This window comes from Folsomia candida, unplaced genomic scaffold (genome assembly GCF_002217175.1).
Source record: "Folsomia candida strain VU population unplaced genomic scaffold, ASM221717v1 Fcan01_Sc001, whole genome shotgun sequence".
In the NCBI taxonomy this organism is placed as follows: domain Eukaryota; kingdom Metazoa; phylum Arthropoda; class Collembola; order Entomobryomorpha; family Isotomidae; genus Folsomia; species Folsomia candida.
This window is the reverse complement of record NW_019091193.1, coordinates 20,674,350-20,696,365: the sequence shown is the minus strand read 5'-3', so window position 1 is coordinate 20,696,365 and position 22,016 is coordinate 20,674,350. Positions and strand designations below refer to the sequence as shown.

At 36.7% G+C, this 22,016-nt stretch overlaps 7 protein-coding genes across 10 annotated transcripts; 5 read left to right on the top strand and 2 right to left on the bottom strand.

Annotated features, from left to right (window-relative positions):
* The first annotated feature begins 88 nt into the window (after nt 1-88).
* LOC110843960 (beta-1,4-galactosyltransferase galt-1-like) lies at nt 89-4,068 on the top strand. 3 transcript variants are annotated; one of them, XM_035848222.1, is made up of 6 exons: nt 89-337; nt 418-1,014; nt 1,133-1,285; nt 1,390-1,742; nt 1,893-2,298; nt 2,370-4,068. In XM_035848222.1, the coding sequence occupies exons 2-6, from the start codon at nt 737-739 to the stop codon at nt 2,665-2,667; spliced, it is 1,488 nt and encodes a 495-aa protein (XP_035704115.1). In that variant the 5' UTR covers nt 89-337; nt 418-736; the 3' UTR covers nt 2,668-4,068. The 3 variants fall into 3 exon arrangements, with proteins under 3 accessions (XP_035704115.1, XP_035704123.1, XP_021945726.1); XM_035848230.1 differs by lacking the exon at nt 89-337 and having other exon boundaries at nt 380-1,014; XM_022090034.2 differs by lacking the exon at nt 89-337 and having other exon boundaries at nt 764-874.
* A 133-nt stretch (nt 4,069-4,201) lies between these two features.
* On the top strand, nt 4,202-7,575 carry LOC110841963 (dual specificity protein kinase CLK1). Its single transcript, XM_022087665.2, has 8 exons — nt 4,202-5,080; nt 5,155-5,449; nt 5,529-5,625; nt 5,709-5,837; nt 5,904-5,994; nt 6,069-6,490; nt 6,585-6,696; nt 6,787-7,575. Exons 1-8 carry the CDS (start codon nt 4,898-4,900, stop codon nt 7,048-7,050), a joined length of 1,593 nt encoding a protein of 530 aa, XP_021943357.1. The 5' UTR covers nt 4,202-4,897; the 3' UTR covers nt 7,051-7,575.
* A 218-nt stretch (nt 7,576-7,793) lies between these two features.
* LOC118438468 lies at nt 7,794-9,785 on the top strand. Its single transcript, XM_035858820.1, has 4 exons — nt 7,794-8,954; nt 9,303-9,397; nt 9,478-9,633; nt 9,726-9,785. The coding sequence occupies exons 1-4, from the start codon at nt 7,820-7,822 to the stop codon at nt 9,783-9,785; spliced, it is 1,446 nt and encodes a 481-aa protein (XP_035714713.1). The 5' UTR covers nt 7,794-7,819.
* LOC110863649 (probable G-protein coupled receptor Mth-like 3) lies at nt 9,394-11,677 on the bottom strand. Its single transcript, XM_022113003.2, has 7 exons — nt 11,356-11,677; nt 10,933-11,011; nt 10,696-10,809; nt 10,406-10,567; nt 10,103-10,320; nt 9,884-10,013; nt 9,394-9,805 (listed from the first exon to the last, which is right to left on the bottom strand). Exons 1-6 carry the CDS (start codon nt 11,558-11,560, stop codon nt 9,889-9,891), a joined length of 903 nt encoding a protein of 300 aa, XP_021968695.1. The 5' UTR covers nt 11,561-11,677; the 3' UTR covers nt 9,394-9,805; nt 9,884-9,888.
* A 753-nt stretch (nt 11,678-12,430) lies between these two features.
* On the top strand, nt 12,431-14,134 carry LOC110854258 (death-associated protein 1). Its single transcript, XM_022102683.2, has 5 exons — nt 12,431-12,589; nt 12,730-12,825; nt 12,912-13,023; nt 13,116-13,231; nt 13,313-14,134. Exons 2-5 carry the CDS (start codon nt 12,780-12,782, stop codon nt 13,354-13,356), a joined length of 318 nt encoding a protein of 105 aa, XP_021958375.1. The 5' UTR covers nt 12,431-12,589; nt 12,730-12,779; the 3' UTR covers nt 13,357-14,134.
* Nucleotides 13,937-16,943, bottom strand: LOC110843942 (coiled-coil domain-containing protein 103). Of its 2 annotated transcripts, none has more exons than XR_004834430.1 (2): nt 14,442-14,575; nt 13,937-14,361 (listed from the first exon to the last, which is right to left on the bottom strand). XR_004834430.1 is itself a non-coding variant. In XM_022090012.2 (2 exons), the coding sequence occupies exons 1-2, from the start codon at nt 15,265-15,267 to the stop codon at nt 14,217-14,219; spliced, it is 342 nt and encodes a 113-aa protein (XP_021945704.1). In that variant the 5' UTR covers nt 15,268-16,943; the 3' UTR covers nt 13,937-14,216. The 2 variants fall into 2 exon arrangements, 1 of the variants encoding a protein (XP_021945704.1); XM_022090012.2 differs by lacking the exon at nt 14,442-14,575 and adding an exon at nt 15,071-16,943.
* Nucleotides 14,500-21,838, top strand: LOC110857639 (protein CASC3). Its single transcript, XM_022106243.1, has 13 exons — nt 14,500-14,876; nt 17,023-17,142; nt 17,216-17,376; nt 17,450-17,520; nt 17,642-17,720; nt 17,815-17,888; nt 17,967-18,007; nt 18,068-18,144; nt 18,239-19,236; nt 19,324-19,692; nt 19,789-20,108; nt 20,210-20,577; nt 20,685-21,838. The coding sequence occupies exons 2-13, from the start codon at nt 17,107-17,109 to the stop codon at nt 20,893-20,895; spliced, it is 2,805 nt and encodes a 934-aa protein (XP_021961935.1). The 5' UTR covers nt 14,500-14,876; nt 17,023-17,106; the 3' UTR covers nt 20,896-21,838.
* The last annotated feature ends 178 nt before the right edge of the window (nt 21,839-22,016 follow it).

Sequence of the window (22,016 nt, the reverse complement as noted above, 5' to 3'; positions counted from 1 at the left end):
TGTACAAATTTAGTTGTGCAAATTTGCAAAGGTGTTAGAACTCGATGTGTTTCCTGCAAAAATTATAATGTTAAATATGATTTATTACAGATGGATAATGTACGTGCCAACTATGCTAGAAATTTTCCAAGTCATATGCATTATCGAGATCAGCATATCAGTTAATTTTTACAGACAGAGTTTTATATTTGCCTGACATAACAAATAGCATTGTCACAATTATGCTTTATTTAATAAGTTGTTAGTAAAATTGATTAGCTAAATAAATTCAACATTGTACATTTTTTGCTTTGGTCTGGAAAACCTTAGAAGCGTTATCTGATATGACAGCCCCACGGTATGCATAATAATATGTGAATACTAACCTAACCTAAAGTTGTATATTTTAAGTGAACTTTATTCAAACCTTTTTTCCAGATATTTTCTATTTTAGATATTGAAGAAAGAAAAACAGATTCGTGCCCAAGCATACCTTGCTGTACATACAATTACATCCAAGATTCCTATAAATACAAAATTCTACTCCACCGAAATACACTAAAGAGTCTATGAATCTTGATGTACATCTGTACATCTATTACGCACAACCCCGGTTGCCGGTGACATAATGCACTGATTGCAGTTGTGCATCTTTCTGACAGTGTTTTTTTCAGTGTTTCGAATGCCCGAAATTTTTGCTGTTGTAAGATCATTCTGTCTCATTAAACGTTGGAGTCAGTACAATTAAACGACTATCATGGATTTGAAGCTGAAAAAATTAGCATCATCTGCCAACATTTGGGTTCAACGAAATTTAAGTCTCAAAGCAATAACAATTTTAATGCTCTTGACCTTAATGCTACTAATTAAACTAAACTTGGATTCGTCGCAATTGGTAAAAACAGAAGAAACGTGTAAAGAATTTGAAGGACGAGTAGTAGATTGGCAAGAAATCACAGAAATTGGTTCACATTCGGATAATATCACTCAGAAGACCAAGTTTTTCGTGTATTCTGCCTATTTTGATTATTACGAGTAAGCCATCTTCCAACAGAGAACAATCCTGTTTATTACTCGTTGATTCAAATGGAATTACGAATGAATATCCAAAAATTGATATTTAGCAGTAAGTAAAACTTTTTTTTTCGCCCAGAGGTGAAAATGTATTGCGAGTGGTTGCCGTTACTCCGTCATTCTCCCAGCAGACTTTATTCTGCCACGTATTTGATAAATCATTGAACCTGTTGGGCATGTCCCCGGCAACCTTAAGGACAACGAAATGTCCACAAAACAGTCTCATGTACAGGTAAGTATACATATTAACACCTCTCTATTTTAAATATACAATTTCCTATTATTCCTATCATCAAGTAATCATTGGCTATCCGTACTTTTTTCATGTATGTACAGTGCAGCATTTATTCTCTGCAAATTGGATTCAGCCCTGATTGGCGAAATGCAGCAACAGGATATGAAATTTGTCTCTATTTATCCTTATTCCTCGTTAAGCGACAATATTCTCCGTGATCCAGATGGAAAGTTATCTAATATATTGAAAATAAATGTTCCCCCACCCGAAGAAATTGAAGAGCCACACCAGTTCTCCCTGTGTGTTCAGCCAACATTTTCCTACAACAATGTCTTTGAATTTGTACAGTGGTTGGAGTTTCACAAAATGATGGGAGTCAGTCACTTTTCGTTTTACAACATGTCTATCGGACCCACCGTTTCTTGCGTAATGAAGTCAATGGCAGTGAACCAAGGTAATGAAGGTTGACTGCATGTTATCTATCGGTACTTAAGACTAGATCAAATTATGCAGTTTAACATACAGAGTTGTTCTTGCATGGGTATTACGTAAGGCATCAATCTTGGTTGAAATTATTTACCAACCGAGTTGTTGTTTTCTGCAGATACACCGATTCATGTTCTGCAGTGGACGACCCCAAGCCCTGATCACTTGATACTTCATGTGAATGGACAGATAGCTCAAGGGAACGATTGTGCTTTCAGATATCGAGGGGTTTCAAAGTATGTGGTTTTTGTGGATTTTGACGAGTGCATTATTCCAAATTATGTATATGCTCGAAACTACGACGAACTAATCGAGGTGTTGGACGAGAAATGGAAAAACACGTTTGGAAGAAACAGGACGGTGGCACAGTACCAATTTCGAGGGGGATTTTTCGGCTGGGATTTTGGGAAATTTCCTTCTTCCACCTTCAAAAATAATACTAATAGTGGTCAGATTGAGTTGGAGGACTTGGAAATTTATAAGCACGTGATTCGACAGAAGGGGCTACTAAGCTATAAACATAGGTGAGAGGAGGCCTCAGTGGGTATACAAATGCACAATTATGCTAAATACGAATGTATGTCATGTTATCTAGATCCAAGCTAATTACAATTCCGAGGCGCATTATCGAGCCAGGGGTGCATTCAATTGACGAGGCAGTTGATGACGGCGTTGAGTTTGAGGTTCCCCACAAAGTGGCGTATCTTCACCATTACCGACAATATGGATGTGGTAGAAATTGTACTTTTACGCCACAAGAAACCGATTTTGTGGGGCATTTTTTTGCCCTCACACTCTTGCAGAACGTTCGTCACATGATATCAAAGTTGACGCAGGAATGCGACTTAAAATCTGTGAAAGAATGGAGACGTGACAACAATCATGTTCGATGACAAATTCTTATTTACTTAAAATTCTATTCACAATCATCAACTGACGTCAAGATAAAAGAAGGCGTCTTCTCAATAGCTTATTAAATATGAAAATTGTTATTTAGTTAGAAGGACTTGAGATGAACATTGTGGGGTGACTTATTTGTAAAACAATATTTATTTTTCCAAATATTTAGACAGATGACTTTTGCTTTCCAACAAAGATGGCATTATAACTAGAACAAAATATTTAAGGGAATGTAAAAAGATTTAAACCAAAATATGCATATTATTGATCAAGTTGTTTGGTTAAAGCAAATCTGATAAGGCTGATGTCAAACGATCATTCCGTTCTATTGATTTATAGGTGATGTGCCTGCAGGCCTCTTTGAAAATTCTTGCGAAATATTTCTGCTATACTTCAATTATGGCTGCTGCTTTAAAATCGATTTAGTGAGATAAGTTTTGACTAGTATGTTGGACTGCGCAGAATTGACTGAAAATATTTGGCCATTCCTTTTATGTTCGTTGAGTTTTGTTTTTAATTAGGTCATTTATTTGGTTACTTTAATCCTTCGTATTAATTCTCACTTTCCCCAAAAACGTGTTTTTCGTCTAGATGCCATGATTCGTTTAAATTCACAATAAAAAATTGCATAGAAGCTAATTTGGCATTTTCGGTTTGAGAGCCCTTCAACTTGGCGATTTTCACAATAAAAAATTGCATAGAAGCTAATTTGGCATTTTCGGGTTTGAGAGCCCCTCAACTTTGGCGATTTTCACAATAAAAAATTGCATAGAAGCTAATTTGGCATTTTCGGGTTTGAGAGCCCTTCAACTTTGGCGATTTTCACAATAAAAAATTGCATAGAAGCTAATTTGGCATTTTCGGGTTTGAGAGCCCTTCAACTTTGGCGATTTTCACAATAAAAAATTGCATAGAAGCTAATTTGGCATTTTCGGGTTTGAGAGCCCTTCAACTTTGGCGATTTTCACAATAAAAAATTGCATAGAAGCTAATTTGGCATTTTCGGGTTTGAGAGCCCTTCAACTTTGGCGATTTTCACAATAAAAAATTGCATAGAAGCTAATTTGGCATTTTCGGGTTTGAGAGCCCTTCAACTTTGGCGATTTTCACAATAAAAAATTGCATAGAAGCTAATTTGGCATTTTCGGGTTTGAGAGCCCTTCAACTTTGGCGATTTTCACAATAAAAAATTGCATAGAAGCTAATTTGGCATTTTCGGGTTTGAGAGCCCTTCAACTTTGGCGATTTTCACAATAAAAAATTGCATAGAAGCTAATTTGGCATTTTCGGGTTTGAGAGCCCTTCAACTTTGGCGATTTTCACAATAAAAAATTGCATAGAAGCTAATTTGGCATTTTCGGGTTTGAGAGCCCTTCAACTTTGGCGATTTTCACGAATTTTGACAAAAACACCTCTCTTCCGCCACATTATATTTGTTTTTGCTGGACAATGCAAAGAGCTACGGCGGACATGTATATGATATCCTATTTTAACCTGGATTAAATTCTGATCAAATTGGGTATGGGTTGAGGGGGACTTTGAGACGTTTAGAAAATTCTATAAAAAACCCCCTCCTGATCACACCCCCTTTCAAAAACCGAAATGAACACATTTTTATGCTTTCCTATCCCCATCGGACGATTATAGACCTTAAAATAATTTATTCGCCTCTTTGAGGTTCCTAGCACATGCTACTTCACCATTTTGCTGCAATCACAATTCTTTTAATTTATTTCATATTTATAGAGTGCTAGTAATAAATATTGTCCGAGTTTGAGGGTAAAATGCTCATTGTACACTTGGAATTCAGCTTAATCTGCGCAAATTAATAATCCACCTTGTTGATTGCATTGCCAATCTCACGACTTTTTGAGACAGCAACAGTCTAGTTCTAGTTATTGCATGGTTGACTTGAGTTCACGAATACACGATTCTCAAATTCCCTCGCATCCGTCCGTATGTTGGGTAGTTCTGCTTGCTGTATCAGGCTGTATGGTGCTGGTTGATGCTATTGCTGGGTCCACTCACAGGTGTTTTTGAGTAGAATTTGCCCAGGAACTCAAAGTTACCAAGTTTTTAACAGAAATTACTTGCTCAGATAAATGAAACCGTGTTGAGTACAGAGCATAGTCTGCAAATTACTATACTGAGCGTACAATTGTAATTTTAATCTTAACTACAAATAGAAGGGGGTAGAGGGCGATCAGTCAATCAAGAACAGTGATGAATCATCAGGACAAAGTGAATGGTCATGACGACATTGACCATCCAGGAATCCGACGGCATCGGTATTTAAGGTCTCAAAGAAATCATCAAGGAGTTGGTCATCCTGGCGACCACGACAACCAGCAAGCGCACATTCCACGACTTCAACCCAGGCAGAAACACAAGAAAAATGAACGATCGGTAATTATTAAGTAAATCGCGGGGACTTTTACTATCATTTAGAAAATTAATAACTAATATGATGATTTATATAGTTGAGAATGGATCTCAGTGGCAGCTCTAGTAAGACTCCATATAAAATTATGAAGGACAATGGACAAGCCCCCACTGAAAAAACGGACAGTTTGCATTGCCTTAATTCCACATTAAAAGAAGACGTTGAGTTGGTTTCGACCCTCGGGGGTGACAGTGAGAGAGAGGATGACAACCATGGACAGGAAGACGACCTGGACCAAAACGATGCCTTGAATTACATGGCCACCCCGATAGCAAAGGGAGAAGAAATTGCTGCACTTTTCCATCCCACTTTCTGGATTGCAGATGGGACCAGTGAGTTTAGTTTATTTAAACGTGATTAATGTTCAATTTATTTTTTTCCTCAATTTTACAATAATCTGAATAATCACAGTTGAAGTATTGGAGCGACTCGGCTGTGGGGCGTATGGAAATGTGTACAAAGTTCGACACTTCAATTCGACGTCACAAGGCACCAAGAATTTGCAAAGGTAAATACTTCTTAATAACTTTACATGCAGAGTTTTTCCAGAATCATAATATATATATATTTCTGTTGATCATAATTAATTAGCGGGAAAATCCGTGCCCTCAAAGTCATTCGTAATATGAGTGATCATTGGAACGACATGGAATCCATACATCGAGAAATTAAGTCTTTGAGGACAATCATAAGTCATCTACCTCCTAGACCGGTCAGAAGGTAAGTGTTCGTATGGATATAATAAGATCACACTTTGTAATTCATTTATTTTTTTTGCCCATTTAGAGTGATTGTGAAACTTTTAAGTAATTTTACACTGAAGGAAAACCTTTGCATAATCTACGAACTGTTAGGACCGAGTTTACATAATGTTATGGTAAGTTGGGTATAAGATAATGATTATATTTAATAATATAGGTATACATTTTGCTGTTGTTTGTATGTATGTAGAAAAGTTACAGTTTTACTGGGTTCTCTTGGAAAGAAATTAGAAGCATTAGTTATCAAGTGTGTGTAGCTGTAAACTATATTCATTCGCTGCAACTGATACATCACGACATCAAACCAGAGAACATTGTTTTTTCCAACACAAATTTTGAAATCGGGTCTGGAATGGAACCACGTGTGAAGCTGATTGATTTTGGCAGTACGGTCTCAGCCAACTACCACAACGGCAAGGTAGCAACAACGATTCGGTACCGATCTCCAGAAATTGGTTTGGTCGGACTGAGCAGTTTTGCAGCAGATGTATGGAGCTTGGGCTGCGTCATGTTTGAATTGTATACAACTCATCCACTTTTTGCGATTGGACAAGACGAGGTGGAAAAATGGTACATGATCGAAGCCCTCTTTTGCGATGTCATTCCCCCCAAGTAAGTTAGACTTATCATTTTGCTTTCTGCTCATCATTTTGAAAAACACGACGGTATGCCCCAGAATAAATGCATAATAATTTAATTTAAACAGACTGGCTATGGGCTCTGGACTCACCTGTTTTGATCATGCAGGAAAATTACGATATGAAGAAATGGATAAATCAAAAATCAAAATAATTCAGGATAAAATCCAGCCATTTAAGGTAGATTTAATTTTTTTCTGAGCCTGTCTTGTACGCATGGATAAACTAGTTTTGTTCGAATGATGATGATTTTTTTTTAAATTTTTCAAGGAATATAACGAGTCTCCCAACTCAAAGACTGCAGTACAGTTTTTTGATCTTCTCAGCAAGATGTTGGATTTGAAATGTAGTACACGAATTGACTCTTATAGAGCTCTTCATCATCCCTTTTTGAAACTGGAGACGTACAGTAGAGAATATGATCCCCTGGTCGTTCCACATGCCGCAACTCACCTCGGAGAATTGTTTCGACATAGTCCACGTCGTCTGCCTTTTAAATTGAAGCCTGAACTAGATTTAAAACTTTTGCGTTAACCAAAGTTTGGAATTATCAAGATAACTGTTCCAATAGTATAGACAAAATTGACTTGATATTTAGCTAGGGAATTACGCTATTAATTATTTAGGTAATCCCTGGAAATGAATATAAATTATTTATTACGAATTATTAGTAAGACAGGTATTGTATTTAGCCATGTTTTACCCAAGATTGACAAACATTCATTAAAAATTAAGTAAATCATAATTCTGCGAAAGTTGCGATTATCGGATTATCTAAGTAATTGCTTCTGTAGTTTCCAAAGTTTTCTAGCACACGTCTCATCTGTGTGCATACATATTATGTATATGTACTAGTCGTTTTAGCGTTTATTCGCTTCCATTATTTATTCAATGCATTATACTTTAAGTATGATTATGTAAATCACAGCTCAAATACATAATTAAATCAAACATATATTTTTTAGGACATGTATTTTATTGGACTGTGTATGTACAACCTTTACGATGTATCCATAAATGTATTGCCAACAGACAAATGCATGTTACAATTATCCGAAATTCTACCGTTTTATTTTTTTGTAATTAGTGGCTCCTACGCCCTGTTACCAAACAAAACCTAATTGGTTTATGGGTCACCTTGTGTAACCTAACATACATATTTAGTCTCGGACTATTACAGATTCTTACCCTAGTCCAATTTTATCTCAATTCATTGCCACCTTGGTATACATATAGGTAGCTATTTTCATTTTCTCAGTTTGCATAACTAACTAAAGTGTTGTGTAAAAGTGATAAGTCAGAAATGGTTATTTTTAATAATAATATAAAAATGCGTTTTTCTCCTTTTATCCAAAAATTTCTGAATCCTTTTGCTTCTTCTTCACTTCAGTCCCCAGCATCATCAAACTTCATTTTAAGCTTTAAGGTGTTTTCTCATTTTGGCTCCACACTCGCAATCTTTCCATTCTATCTGTCCAATTCGACAGGAAAATGGAAGTTCCACAGTTCATTCGCTCGGAAATCCTTCTGTTATACAATATGTATTGTCACAATTACCATTATTGTACAACTCACTCCAGATTATCTAATTCAAAGCTCATGGGCAAGGAAAGTCCAACATCCTACAGATCGATTTGCATTTTTTTGCTTTCTAGGGACGTTTTTCTTCCTTCGAGTAATTTGCTACGCAATTTCAATGTGGAAATCTAGCTCAGTTGTGACATTGATTCAAAAATTTCATTACTATGACCAAGAATTTGCAAGATCTTCTGGAAATAAGGGGACGTCCATGAGTAATGAAATGGCGACAGGGAAAATTTCTCCATTCTGTCTACATCTCTGGTTACTCGTATTTGGCTCATTTACCACAATCCTGGGAAATTTCTTGGTCGCCCAAAAAGATTTTGCAATGTTAATTAGTGGAGAAACTCATAAGTATTACCTGATCAATGTAATTACTGGAAGGAATACACATTTGGCAATTTTTCTAATTTTCTTTTCGCACTCTATATGCGAATTTGCATTTGTGTTTTATATGGGCACCCTCGTCTACCTTGTGCGAGGCTTGAAACAAAAGCTCTTGGAATTGAAGGAAGTGCTTAACCATTTTTCCAATCCCCACGACAAAAGTTTTGCTTTAACCAGAGACTGGACTTTCCTCCCGATAACAACAAAGTTTCGAATGAGTCTCGATAGAAAAAACCACTGGGTCGACGAGACAAGGAACGCGAACTACTTTTTCGAACCAGTCTCAAAATTTAGATACCTGATCGAGATTTGCAGAGAAATTAATTCTTTTTGTGGAGAGTTTATCCTTATCTTTGTTGGCTTGTCTCAACTCATGATGATATTTCTCATTCACGTAACATCATCAACGTTGATTTCATTGGCAGCAACCGACCAAGCAAGACTAGCTGAACATTGGGATCCTGTATTTGGTAAAAATCAAGTTCAAAATCACATATAACCAATTATTTGGCAAGATACATTGTATGGAGTTATGGAGAGAAGTATACCTCTTTTACCTCTGGGGTCGAATGGTGATCTCGGGCGTATAGATTTCCCCAACCCACTAACATTGGATTTTTCTCTAATCGCAAACCAACTAGTATTTTATAATTTCTGAATGTGTTTGAAAAGTCTCAAGTACCCAGGTAAAAAATACCTCTAGTACGTATGCATTTGTAGAAAGATGCTTCTCTCTCTCCAAAACTACAATGCATATCTACTTGCCAACTAGTTTCACAATTCATATATTTCAAATACATATTTTAATTTATTCCAAGTAAACCGTGGAGTATTTACTTTGGTGACTGCCTTTGTCTTTTCCGTGATGAAGGTTGGAATTTTGATTAACGTTGGAGAACAATTGAAAGCAGTAGTAAGACGCCAAGAACAATTTTATTATCAAAGTTAAAATTGTACAAAGATCAACCATTAAATACATTTTAATTGAATTAGGGTGAAGAAGTGATGTGTAATTTCAGTTTGATAGACGACGCCCATTTGCCAGAGGAGAAAGCAATGCTTAACGACATCCGACGCCTCTCAAAAGCTCACAAGTTCGAAATAAGAGCTTGTGGGTTTTTCGTATTAAATAGAAGACTTGTAGTTCAAGTATGCACATTAATACATAAACAAAAAATAAGAATAAAAAAATACTATTTGACAATTCTATGAGACTGAATGTTGATTTTGACCATTTTCAGATGATTGGATCCATGATCTCCTTTATCGTGGTACTTGCACAGTTTCGATCCACCGAATAGTATACATAATTCAGTTCTTTCTGCATTATGATGAATAATAAATAAGAATACTGTAATGTAAATTTGAGAACTGTCCTTGTATGAAAATATATACTTACATCTATTATGGCGATCGTAAAAGAAACGAGGACTCTGCCGTTTTTCTTGCCTTCTGAAATGCAACTCGGTCCGGAATAATAAGCTGTTTCCTTTCCTTCATTATGGACTGACCCCAATTGCAAAGAAGTACTGGTTACATGCAGTGGAACACGATTCATAATTAGATATTTTGCCAAATATTTTGTATATTTGTTTTTATCACTTCAAATTCGTTTTACTTTTTCTTAACATGGGATAATTCATCAAATCCGTAAGGATTCGCTTATTATAGATGAAAACGAGGAAAATGACGACTCCGTATGAATCTGAGAGAAAATTCATAACCTTCCAAAAACCATTGGTCCGATCATTTTCTCTTTGGAGTACAAGTAATGGCACAGCTTTCACCGTCCAAATCACGCCTGTTATGCAAAATAGGCGGACAAATAGTAGCACCCTTGATTTGATAATACAAGTTGATATACAGAGTTACAATATTATTATCAATACACGTACTTAATATGCAATTTTACGCTACATACATGGCTTTGAACTCGAAAGACTCATTATTAGCTGATTGAACTTTTTGACCTTCTCGTGCAAGTTTAATAATCAAAAAGACGGTAATCACGATAATGACAAAGTTGAGACTGATGAGAGCAACCAACACCCCTTGTTCCAATAGCCTTACAGTTCCATCGTTTCTACAAAGCAAATAAAAGTTTGTAGCAATGAAATCTAGAGCGAGTAAATTAACCAGGCAGAATACAGCACAGTGAACGATAACGATCTAAATCAGCCATGTGCATAAATGTATGAATTAAGTATTTACGAAAAGGTTTCAATAATGACGATTAAAGCAGGGAATGCCCAACAAATACTCAGCGATTTAAAGAGTGGTGACAAATCTCTAATACTCCGAATGGGTGCTTCCGGTTCAACTTTTCTGCAAATGATGAGTCATGTTAAATCATGGTCACTGGTTTAAAAGGATTATTAAGCATGTTGTACTTTACGGAGGGCCTTAATCAAACGTCCCTATGTAAGTAGACATTATGCATATACTTACAAAAATGTCCAGAATATATGAGCACTCAAGTTAACCACGTTGGTGCAGTGCACTAATGTGAGAAATGTGAACAGTCGATCTATAAGAATTTAAAAATGCAAATATTTTGAGTCAAAAATTTTGATTCTTTGTATATGCTAAACTACTTTTATCTGGCAAAATCGTTTTCATATTAGGAAAGTTCCTACTATGAATGTTACAAAAAAGGCGTTGAATCTTGTTTTGGGAAAAGTAGGAAATAAATTGAACTACTAATTTATAACCAATTGATTAGTAATCAATGATTGCTAATTATAATTAGCTACCGAGGTGCTATTAGATAACTTTTGTACTAATTAGTTGGAAAATTGTTCAGTTAAACAATTGGGAAGCCCTGCTGGGTATACGATGTTATATGCATAAGATATTTATATTTTAATTTACCAATGACTCCCGAAGGACTTTGTTGTCCATACCAATTTCTATGTAGCTTTCGTAAAAATACAATAAAGAAATACAGAAAGGCTGAAATTAAGAAAGCAAACTGTGTCCAGCCGTGAAAGTTGTGTTTTCTCCAGAGTAAAATATAAACTAGCAATGTGATAAGAATAGAAATCCATGAAATGAGAGAGTAAATTAGAATTTCCATGCTGAATTAAAAAACTTGTACTACAACCAGCAATTTCCATATCTGGTCTGGTAACTGGCCTGTGCGTAAGTTTTAGTCTATACGTAGTAAGTTAAAATGGTGATAACATGACCATTATGGAGGTTATTTTGTACTGACTGGACAATAAATGGTGATGACCACTGACCATAAAAATGAGTTACACTATAGACAAAAATGTGGTTTCCGTAATAAAAAAATATCTAAGTAGGTATTCATGATAAATTTCAGCTATAGCATTTATTTGAACAAAATGAGCCTTTTCTCTTGTCAAATCTTCTCATTGTTCGTCTATATCTTGTTCCATGGTTCGTCTCATCATCGCATCCCCGGCCTAGCTAAATTGAGACTTTGATCAATCTCGCATTCTTTTCATCAGAAACAATATCGAAATCTGCATTTGTAAATCACTATGTCATACGTTGCAGAATTTGTAAAACCGTACTGAACATGAACTCTTAAACAAAATGTTGTACATATATTGTTTCGCCAAATAAAGTTGAATCTCTCACACACATTTAAGGTATATTAGCATTATTCAATTTTTATTGTTTTGCAGCACACTATATGCAACTATATGTAATAATATGTATATGCAATTTGCATACTCGGGTAGCAAAAACAACCAAAAATTAAAATTACCTAAATATATTTTACAAGAGCTATTAATTTGCAACCAACCACATCAGTTCCCGTCACAATGTTCTTTGTTCAATTTTACTAATACTATCCCAGCAGTACCTTCTCAGTCGGAGCACAGTAAATATGCCAAACCTTGATAAAGCTTTTATCGCATATCGCCATCGTCATCGTGTATTTTGGGGAGCAAGTATCCTTGCATAGTGTCGGGGTAATGAGTTGGCTGATATTGAACTGCCACCCTGCTGGAGCTGGAGACAAAAGCGCAACCATGCTGCAGATTTGCCACCACCACCACTACAACGTTTGCCTAAAATTGCAACGCATTTTCCCCATCTGGCTCCTGGTTGACAAGAATATTTTCCTCAAAAAGTAAGTTTTTCCTGATGTTTATTAATTACTTTTGTTAATTTTTATTATACCTTGGTCTGACTCGACTCTACTCACTGCACTGTGTCAGTAATACATGTAATATGGGAGTTGTAATTGATTTTTTTCTATATACTCTCTAGTTAGCACTAGTTTTGCCGTTCTGCAGTTTCAATTCAAACCTTGTCTAAAGATGTCTTCTCCGGAAAAGTCTGAGGGAGTTGCCCACCCCACTGCTGGTTAGACCACATTATGTTTATGTCATTTTCAGTTTATGATTGAAAGAGTAAATAGCAATTACATTCCTTTTGTATGCCTTCCACAGTCAAGGTCGGAGGAATGAGAATCACGCAGAACAAGTCTCATTTAAAGGACAAGAAGACTGATGCCACAGTGCCACAACCAGAGGAAGGAGATGCTCTTAAGGTGTCTACCAGGTGAGTGCGGCGGTCATTGAGTTATTCGTTCAGTTTCGTGAGTACCAGAAAGGTTGATTGGGTTATTATTATTGTGATTCTATTTCCCCTAGTCCTCCAAAAAGTGCTGTGTCTGCCGTGTCGGGGGCTCCGCAAAAAGGAAATGCAGATTTCCCAAAGGAAGCGGTACAATCATTCCATGATAAGCCCGCTCCTACTCATGACAAAGGTTAGATCAGTAATTGAATAACTTGACTCCAACCAAAAGAGGTAATTATTATTTACGAGATTTGTATATTTATGGAATTAGGTGCTCCTAGTAAGCCAATGGTGATTCACCAACCACGAAAATAGTCTCCTAAAAAACTTTCCAAATTCCACCATACGTCACCAATATATATATTTTGGTTTCGACGGATGGGTAACCGACCTTGTTCTGCTTTAATGTACTTACTAAAATGGAATGGATGATGCCGAATGTGCTGCTATAAATAATATAAATCAACCATAAATAATATTCTATACTAGAATGATTAGGGCTTACGTGCTAAAAATGATAAAAAACCTCGATACAATTCATAAAAATTCATACAATTGTGTTAACCAACCAAAAAACTTGTTTGCTATTGTTCCTGAAACTTGTATTCCTAATACTTATATATAGTTTAAATAGTTTACGGTAAAAAATTGCAATATATAAGAGAACCCTGCTGCCATGTTAATCAAAAAAATCTAAAGGGTTTTTACTAATCAATCATAGGTATATATATACTATACATTCATCACCTCTTTGTGTAATTGATTCGACACCTTTAAAACAGTAGCTTATTCTTGCTATGAAATTATAGACTGTTTAAACTATAAATAACAAATTAAAAGGCAATGACAGCGAACTAAATGACTAGTATTATATTTTAAATTTGGTATATATCAGTTTGTAACGGAACGGGTGATTTCCGGTGATTTATCATAGCTCAACGTATGTTCACAGAAAATTATAATATCATACTGTCATTAGTTCTATACATTACAGTATATTATGATCCTAGGGCGTTTGGAAAACATTGATTGATATTGATTAAGGAATCTTCGTTACTAATTGGATTGAAATAAATTTTGACATTCATTGATATTTAACTAGTCATTTGTTCAATATCTTCTCTCTATAACAATTTTCCATAGAAGGATATACGTGTCGTCAACGGTTATCAAGCCTAGACTTTTCCACTCTCGTCATCATCATCATTTGACATTGGATCCTTTTTCGACATTGGATTCCAAACTACTTTAGACTTTGTTCCCGACTGCAGTCTGTCGTCCTTCTCTAATGGTCGCAAATGAGCTGCCATCCAGATTTGGCTGCAAATTATAAGAGATTATTTAGAATCATGTCTCATGTGAGAAGTTATCTCAAGTAAGTAAATGTAATCTGCGACCACCGTCGTCTCATATTCCTCTCATATACTGGGGAGCCCTCTACCTCGTGGGCAGTGAGTCAACCGGAGGCTCCCCTCAACATAGAAAACCCTCTTCTCCAGCTCCAACCAAAGTCATTGAAATTCGTACTCGTCGAGTCGGCGATTAGTGCAAAATACAAAAACAGCACAACACGCAAATTCGCAAACTCTTTCCTCTCGTGTAAAATATTTAAACTTGGCTTTGGCTAACAATAAACAACATCACTGCATCTTAGTAACTACTCTTCTCTACACACTACTTTTACTTGAAGGAGACTTAATAAAACTACTGTGGCTGGAATGCAAAAGAGGAGGACTTAATTGTTGGTGAATTCTTATTGTGGTAAAGTGGAATAGTTAAATGAGATTCGGCTACAACAGGGAGTATAAATTTGCTGCGTTCAAGCAATACTTAAGGTAATAATGCCAACTTTCTTACGAGTATGGAATAAATAGTGTTTAATGATAGGCAGAATGGTGGAAAGTTGTAAATATTTTGAGCAATCTAACTTATGAACGAATATTTTAAGTTAGCTTGAACCTGATTTATCGGTTAATAATGACATTAGTGTGACAAAGAAGGGTTAGTGAGTGGTGAGTGTAATTAGTACCGGAAATCCTCATAGGTTGTGGTCCCTTGGGTCATGGCTCTCAGTTTGGCGTCGTTGATGAGTTTGTAGCGTTCTTCGCCTCGTAGCTCTTGCACCAGGCGCTGGTTCAACTCGGTAGCGTTGATTCGCACCTCTTTCGGCAGGGACAATTTCTTCTTTGGTTGTAATGAATTGGGAGGCAATGACGAGGTTTGCATGACGAAATTATTACGAAAGGATTCAAATTTTTAAAATGAAATAACACAATGCATGCACTATTTCTTTTACCTAATGCAATGCTTTCGGTGGTGATTTAGACAGCATTATTGATTAAACAAAAAGTTTAGGTACATATTCAGATGGATGAAACATAAAATACAATTTTCGTTGGCTTGGGGAAAACCTGATGTTGGGGGGCTGAAAAAACCATATTCTGACAAAACTATAACCATTCAATAGTATCCCGAATACCGCTTTTAAGTACCCGTAATAAGGATCAACAACCCGACCAGTATGACCCCCTGACACCCTGGTCAAACACTTTACTGATCCAGCCCAATTCCTTAACGTGTTTCAAATTTCAACGGCCGCTGTCGTTAGACAGGTAGATGGACATGACGTATGCATGACGGTTTCATATTTATGGTTTGGGCGAAAAATTAGTAGCGAAGAGGCATAAGATTATTAATATGATTTGTCACACACATTTGAGATGCACAATTTCGAGCAAACTTAAAAGAGGAGCATGAGAAATGTCAAAGTTTTTCGCATACACGACTGAATGTTCATTAATAAGATTTCTAGGCACCTGAGACCTGAGCCTTAGTTTTTATGCACCCGTATTGGTTTAATTTTTTTTATTGAAATGAAAGCTTGCAAACAATGCAGTCTTGAGCTACGACCATACTGACAAATTGTGGGTGTATGAAATAATCCCTTCGCTAAACACGGAATAATAGGTTTTGTAATTGCTTTGATATAAGAATTTTGTTTGGCCAAGATTGCCATGTTTAACTTTTAATGCCGTATCTGTATTGACAATGATCCACATTTCAAGGTTTCGTTATTAAATTCTTAATTAAACTCTCGTACATTTCTTGTGATCATGTAATTGGGCACCGACTTTATGTTCACAACGAGCGAACGAGACTACACCGAAGAATGAAGAAGTGTGGCTAAAAATAGTAGTTTTTAAATCTGATCTGATTGGGCAAATGTTTACGGTTTTTAGCTCCAGTTCTAAGTGTAAACTGCCAACAAAACTTAAAAACTGGTTAAGTTGGTAAAAATATGAATTATCTATACGACGTACATATGCATGCATGCATGCCATCAGCCATTGCTATTATTTGCCATTATGTGCTGTCAATATTTTTTTTAGAAAACTGCAATATTTTGACCTTGTCTATTAGTTACACTGGTGGAATTTTGACCTGCACCATTATTGAAACTTTGTTATTTGACTTCCTGTCATTGAAATCTAAAGCCTAAAAAACTTATCTCAGCCTCTTGGTGGAATTATTCATTATTATATTTTCATTGGTTGTTTTTTGGTAAGCATTAAGGGTGAAAGTATTTATGACTTGTGACAGAGTGACGGCCAGAGTGTCAGCATATATAACATAAGTGTAAATCGATTTGTCGTCACCTCGTCACCAAATACATCGTGTGTGTGACATATGTACTTTATATATTGCACTACAAAATAGATGCTTGATAATTTCATATTGATTTTGTCGTCTGGAATTGAATAAAAAGTGGGCTATGCAGGCTAAAGACGGCAGACATAAGTACGAAGGAACTGCGTCAACGACAACGTTCGTTAAAATTATCTGGGTCTATAGTGATTATTAATTCATACCCCATTGCATTATTGCCAGAAAATGAGGGTTGTGATGAATCTATGTGTATATAGAAATATATACGAACATTGAAAATGAGTTTTTCACTGTTTTTATTATATTGCATTACAGAGTATTTAATTGTTCAACTTATAACCTAAAAAACTGAAGGATTTGCAAACCTGCAGCAAGTGTGTGAACTAACCCTGTACAAAAATGTCTGGCGTGGAAACTGATGTTAAGCCGGTTGCTGTAAGTTAACGTTCTTGGGTACCTACACAATTTATCGATTAAAGTAACAATTTGATGCGTGATTGTTGTGAAGGAGTTGGCTCCCGAACCAGTACAACAACCCAGTGATTCTCATGATGAAGAATATGAATCTGCAGACGATGCTTATGATGAAGAGGAAGTAGAAGAGATTGAGGTGGAAGAAGAAGTGGAAGAAGAAGAAGAGGAGGATGATGAAGAGGAAGAAGAAGAAAGGTATTCCAACTTTTTTAAAAATATTTTATTTACTTTTGTTTAATTGATATTATTTTATTATTACTTGTGGTAGATCCGCTTCTCAACAAGAGAAGGAAAATGATGACGACGAAGACGCAAAGAATCCACAAGCTGCTCCTGAAGGTAATAAAAGTGTACCAAACTATATAGTTTAACGAAAAGTTCTTCTCGATTTCAGACCGTTAATTCTAAGGTGCTAATTGCTAATAACCTATTTAATTTATATATATTTTCTTGGTTATAGAATTTGGTCAACAAATTCCTGAAATTCCAAAACGTGGATATTTCTATGAACATGACGATCGAACCAAGGAGGAGGATCAGTGCGTTACAATATTATTACATTTACGTTACTCACTACTATTGTGCACTAATTAAGAATACAAAACAAACCATTTCTTTGTTTGACTTTTTTAGAGAAGAGGAGGAGGAACCTAAGAAGGAAGAGAAAAAGCTTCCTGTTGGAAAAGAGCCTTCTAGGTGGTCCCATGGTAAGGGGGAAATGTCAAAGTGATTACACAATATTATATTGCATAATGTTAACATTATACAATCATGTTTTATAACAGATCTATTTAAAGAAGAAGACCAAGCCCCGAAATCCAAAGAGGTAAAATAGTCGAAAAATATATTTTCAAAGAGTTATTTAATTGGATCTTTTTATAAAAAGGAACTATCGAGAGCTTATGGATATGACATTTTTACTGAAGAACAAGCCCCAAGAGCGAGAAGACGACGAAGATATGGGTGAATGTCAATATTAATTGCTTGATTGATTGCTGTTGAATTGATTATTTGTTTCGACTAGAACTAATACTTATGTAATTTTCCCTTTGAGTAGAAGAGGGCCGAACAAATACACACGACAGTGGGAGGATGAAGAAGCATATCAGAAGCCCCGTGGGGGAGGGGGAGGTTTCAGAGGAAGGGGACAACGTGGTGGAAGGGGAAACTTCCGAGGATCCAATCGTAGGGTTGGGGATGAAAACAACTCGACGGAGCAAGAGGAATTCCCTGCACTGCCAGGTACTCCCGACTCCACGTCTAATAAATCTGCATCTCAACCATCACAACAGCAGGCGGCTACAAAACCTGCCTTGAACAAGGATCAAACGCAACGACGAGGAAGCGGTGAGCATCCGAGACCGTCGTATCAAGGACAGGACAGTCGAAGAAGATATAACGATCATGATAATGAAAGAACTGAACGAAGTAACACTCGCGCAAGTGGTAGTGATAGCGACAGAAATTATGGATCTCGTGGAGGAGGAAGCCGTGGTGGTGGGGGTCCTTCCTCTGGGGGAAGGGGACGAGGACGCCGAAATGAATTTTCAAATAGAAATCGTTATCCAAATCCTAATAAGAGAGATGGAGACGAAGAAGGTGGCAACCAAAATCAGCAGCAGCAGAAGGGGTACAATGAAGGCGGTCAACCTAGTGAAAGAGAGCGCCCAGCCAATAGAGTCAGGCCTTCTACGACCCAGGCCGCCTCATTTGTAGAAAATAAGGACAGCAGGTCCAGAGGTCAACCTCACCCCCATCAACAAACGAATGGACACATTAGAGATTCCCAAAGGCCAAAGGATAGTCCCCTCCCTTCCAAACCACCATTTACGAATACAGAGTATACTGGTAGTCACAGCCTGACTGCAAGCATGGGAGGAGGAGGAGGAGGAGGCAATAGACAGCAAAGTCAAGGATATCACCACCACGAAGATTCTTCAAAGAAAGGACAAGTTCATCCTAATAGCAATGTATTGGCCGAAAAAGGATTTACGGACTTACGAGATGTTATCAATTCAAAGCGGCATCATCAGCAACAGCAACAACAACAAACAGGTAGGTTGAATTTATATATTTTAAGATATTGGATAATCATCTAAAAGTATTAGTCTGTCAATTTTCTACTAATTGTTTACATTAAAGGCCAATCAGAGAGAAGGACACAGATACCTCCACGAATGCAACAACAGCAGGTACATTCGCACCAACACCAGCAGCAGCAGCAGCAGCAACAACAACACACCCAGGTTTTATCTCAACACCATCATCATCAGCAGCAACAACAGCCTCCTCAGCATCAAGTCCAGCAGGAGCACCAACCTTCAGGTCAAACGTCTGGAAAACCAAAGAGATTCTCTGCACAGAGACAAAGACAAACAGATCCATCTGCAACATCAGTGGGCGTTATGGGACATGTTCCTCCCAACATGATACCTGTTGTCAGTGGATCGGATCAAATGGTTCCATCACCAGTACCAGCATATCCACAGGCTCCCACTTATTATGAAGGACGTGAGTTTAATCCGCTAATCAATTTAAATATAATCATTGTGAATTATCACAATCAATCCAATTGTTGTTATTAAATACAAAATTTGGTTTTTGCAGCACAAGTTTATGAAACATCAGGAAGTCCTGTGACCGTTGTCTCAAATGTGGGTACGAACGGAACGTCTGTTTCTCCTTCCTTGTGGGCCCCGCATGCATACGCACCCAACGCACCCTATCCATCGCCTCCAACAGGTCCTCAAGTTCCACCAGCCTTTGCACCTGATCATGCAGCGTATCTTGCACAACAGGCTGGTCCAATTTATTCTGCCCCACCGCCCTTTATTCAAGATCCTACAATGATGAACTATAATACGGGTGCTCCACCTTTCGCCCCGGCATATCATCCTCAGGCTGGCTATCAAGGTTTTCCTCAAGTCGTGAGTATTTTGTGCTTACTAATGCTACTCGTGATTAATCAAATTGAGATGTTCTATGACTTAGAAAATTTGAATGGAATTATTTGGATCAATTAATTTAGACACCTGCGCCACCACCAGAATTGTACCATGCTGGCGTTACATACTACAACCCCCAACCTCAAATCCAACGCCAACCACCCATGCTAGTTCCAAAGCCAAGAACTAAAAGTGTTTTACAACTCGTAGAACCACCCGAGAAAACTAAAGGTGAAAGGTCTGGATCAGCACACCTTAGGGATTCGTCCCATCAATATGATCAACACAGCGAACATAGCCAATCGCCACCCGTGTCATCATCATATGCTCCTCCTGACTCCAACGTTCATGGTCATGTTGAGGCCGCTGATCTTGTTCAACAATTTGAAGGAGTTTCTCTTACAGAATTACAAGCACCGTTAGAGGAGGGACACACTGTGGAACAAATGAGGTGAGCATACGTACATTTTAGGCCCCGCTATACTGTTTCTTGTTTTAAATTTTTAGACGTTAATCTTGCAAATCCTAAATTTGGAAACCAAATTTAATTATTTTCAGAAAACCTTCGCCACTCCCAGAGCAAGAAAGTTGGTCGGCACAAATGGAGGACACTAACGACCCGATAGGTACAAGTTTTATAGTGGATCCAGGTCAACAATTGTCTAAACCTTCTGCTATTGAAACTTGCACTACACAAGTACCAATAAGGAAAGATAAATCAAATTCCCCACAACCCCCAGTCGACGAAACTAAGAAAGATGGAGAGTAAATTTTACAAAAATTACTATAAACATCTACGTATTAAAATAATGACAGATTATAAATAGTATAGGCAGTCAGACTTTGTTAAAAAAACTGACGGGTTTCCGCAAAGCACTTTTTATTGGAAGACTTTTATGAAAAACTTATTATATGTACCTTTTAACTTGTAGCGCCAATTGACTTAATCCAATATGTATTTGTATCAATGGACCTACATAAACAGCTAAATATGCTACAATTTTTATCCGGTAATCTCCGTTATTAGAATATACTTACATGGTAAATTTGTGTCTGCAAATCATAGTATTAGAACTTGAGTATATTGTTGTCGACGATAGTTCTTTCAAGTTTTCGTAGGTTTACTATGTGAATGCGATGTTAACTCTTGGGTGTTAATTAAGTATCAACTTTTCAAGTTGATACTTAATGCCAGTTAGTAGTTAGCCTGTTACATTTTTTTAAAATTTTACCAGCAACAGAGACAGCATAAATACGTGTACAGGTCGTTGTTATTAGAACGCATGAATAGTTTTATGCAAACAAACATTCAACCTTATTTCGACTTTCTTATTTTTGGTCAATATGAATTGCTTTTTTTTCATTTTGACATCTATGTACATAAGGATATTATGATACCGACTGGCGCTTTATAATAATATACTATCTAATACATACATACACATACCTATTTAGTAATAAACTTACACATAAATATGCCGTATACATTTGCTATAGTTTGTAGGGATATATGTTTATTCATATTTACTAGTTAGAATGTCGCAGAATTTTAACATATAACCCTTAACCTGTTAATTACCTTCGTGTTTAAGCCTCTTATTCAGATTAGACTGAAATGGATTTTTAAGAATATATCAAAATGTAGTTGATTAGGAGAAAATGAGATCTAAACTTCGAGTACTCGAAATAAAATCAAAATAAGTTACAAACAACCTTTTTTGGTTTACTGTTATCATTAATATGCATATTTTCACACTCTGTATCAGCGTGAATATACTGCTGCTGAGGGATAACCTTGGTCTATGTCCATTTACAGAATGTATGGTTTTATTAAGTATTGCCTGTACAGTTATCTGTATGTACCTATCATATAGCCATAATCATGCATCA

What these genes read in the sequence shown, in the direction of transcription:
- LOC110843960 (XM_035848222.1), top strand. Translation starts at nt 737, where the DNA reads ATGGATTTGAAGCTGAAAAAATTAGCATCATCTGCCAACATTTGGGTT. An exon ending in CAAAACAGTCTCATGTACAG is followed by an intron (nt 1,286 to 1,389) that starts GTAAGTATACAT and finishes ATGTATGTACAG; the next exon opens with TGCAGCATTTATTCTCTGCA. An exon ending in CTACTAAGCTATAAACATAG is followed by an intron (nt 2,299 to 2,369) that starts GTGAGAGGAGGC and finishes CATGTTATCTAG; the next exon opens with ATCCAAGCTAATTACAATTC.
- LOC110854258 (XM_022102683.2), top strand. Translation starts at nt 12,780, where the DNA reads ATGTCTTCTCCGGAAAAGTCTGAGGGAGTTGCCCACCCCACTGCTG. An exon ending in AGTTGCCCACCCCACTGCTG is followed by an intron (nt 12,826 to 12,911) that starts GTTAGACCACAT and finishes TGCCTTCCACAG; the next exon opens with TCAAGGTCGGAGGAATGAGA. An exon ending in CGCTCCTACTCATGACAAAG is followed by an intron (nt 13,232 to 13,312) that starts GTTAGATCAGTA and finishes TTATGGAATTAG; the next exon opens with GTGCTCCTAGTAAGCCAATG.
- LOC110843942 (XM_022090012.2), bottom strand. Translation starts at nt 15,267, where the DNA reads ATGCAAACCTCGTCATTGCCTCCCAATTCATTACAACCAAAGAAGAAA. An exon ending in ACAACCTATGAGGATTTCCG is followed by an intron (nt 14,362 to 15,070) that starts GTACTAATTACA and finishes TATAATTTGCAG; the next exon opens with CCAAATCTGGATGGCAGCTC.
- LOC110863649 (XM_022113003.2), bottom strand. Translation starts at nt 11,560, where the DNA reads ATGGAAATTCTAATTTACTCTCTCATTTCATGGATTTCTATTCTTATC. An exon ending in CATATATTCTGGACATTTTT is followed by an intron (nt 10,810 to 10,932) that starts GTAAGTATATGC and finishes CATCATTTGCAG; the next exon opens with AAAAGTTGAACCGGAAGCAC. An exon ending in GTCATTATTGAAACCTTTTC is followed by an intron (nt 10,568 to 10,695) that starts GTAAATACTTAA and finishes TTTGCTTTGTAG; the next exon opens with AAACGATGGAACTGTAAGGC.
- LOC110841963 (XM_022087665.2), top strand. Translation starts at nt 4,898, where the DNA reads ATGAATCATCAGGACAAAGTGAATGGTCATGACGACATTGACCATCCA. An exon ending in CTGGATTGCAGATGGGACCA is followed by an intron (nt 5,450 to 5,528) that starts GTGAGTTTAGTT and finishes GAATAATCACAG; the next exon opens with TTGAAGTATTGGAGCGACTC. An exon ending in TGCGATGTCATTCCCCCCAA is followed by an intron (nt 6,491 to 6,584) that starts GTAAGTTAGACT and finishes TAATTTAAACAG; the next exon opens with ACTGGCTATGGGCTCTGGAC.
- LOC118438468 (XM_035858820.1), top strand. Translation starts at nt 7,820, where the DNA reads ATGGTTATTTTTAATAATAATATAAAAATGCGTTTTTCTCCTTTTATC. An exon ending in ACATTGGGATCCTGTATTTG is followed by an intron (nt 8,955 to 9,302) that starts GTAAAAATCAAG and finishes ATTTATTCCAAG; the next exon opens with TAAACCGTGGAGTATTTACT. An exon ending in ATAGAAGACTTGTAGTTCAA is followed by an intron (nt 9,634 to 9,725) that starts GTATGCACATTA and finishes GACCATTTTCAG; the next exon opens with ATGATTGGATCCATGATCTC.
- LOC110857639 (XM_022106243.1), top strand. Translation starts at nt 17,107, where the DNA reads ATGTCTGGCGTGGAAACTGATGTTAAGCCGGTTGCT. An exon ending in AGAAGACGACGAAGATATGG is followed by an intron (nt 18,145 to 18,238) that starts GTGAATGTCAAT and finishes CCCTTTGAGTAG; the next exon opens with AAGAGGGCCGAACAAATACA. An exon ending in TCCCACTTATTATGAAGGAC is followed by an intron (nt 19,693 to 19,788) that starts GTGAGTTTAATC and finishes TGGTTTTTGCAG; the next exon opens with CACAAGTTTATGAAACATCA.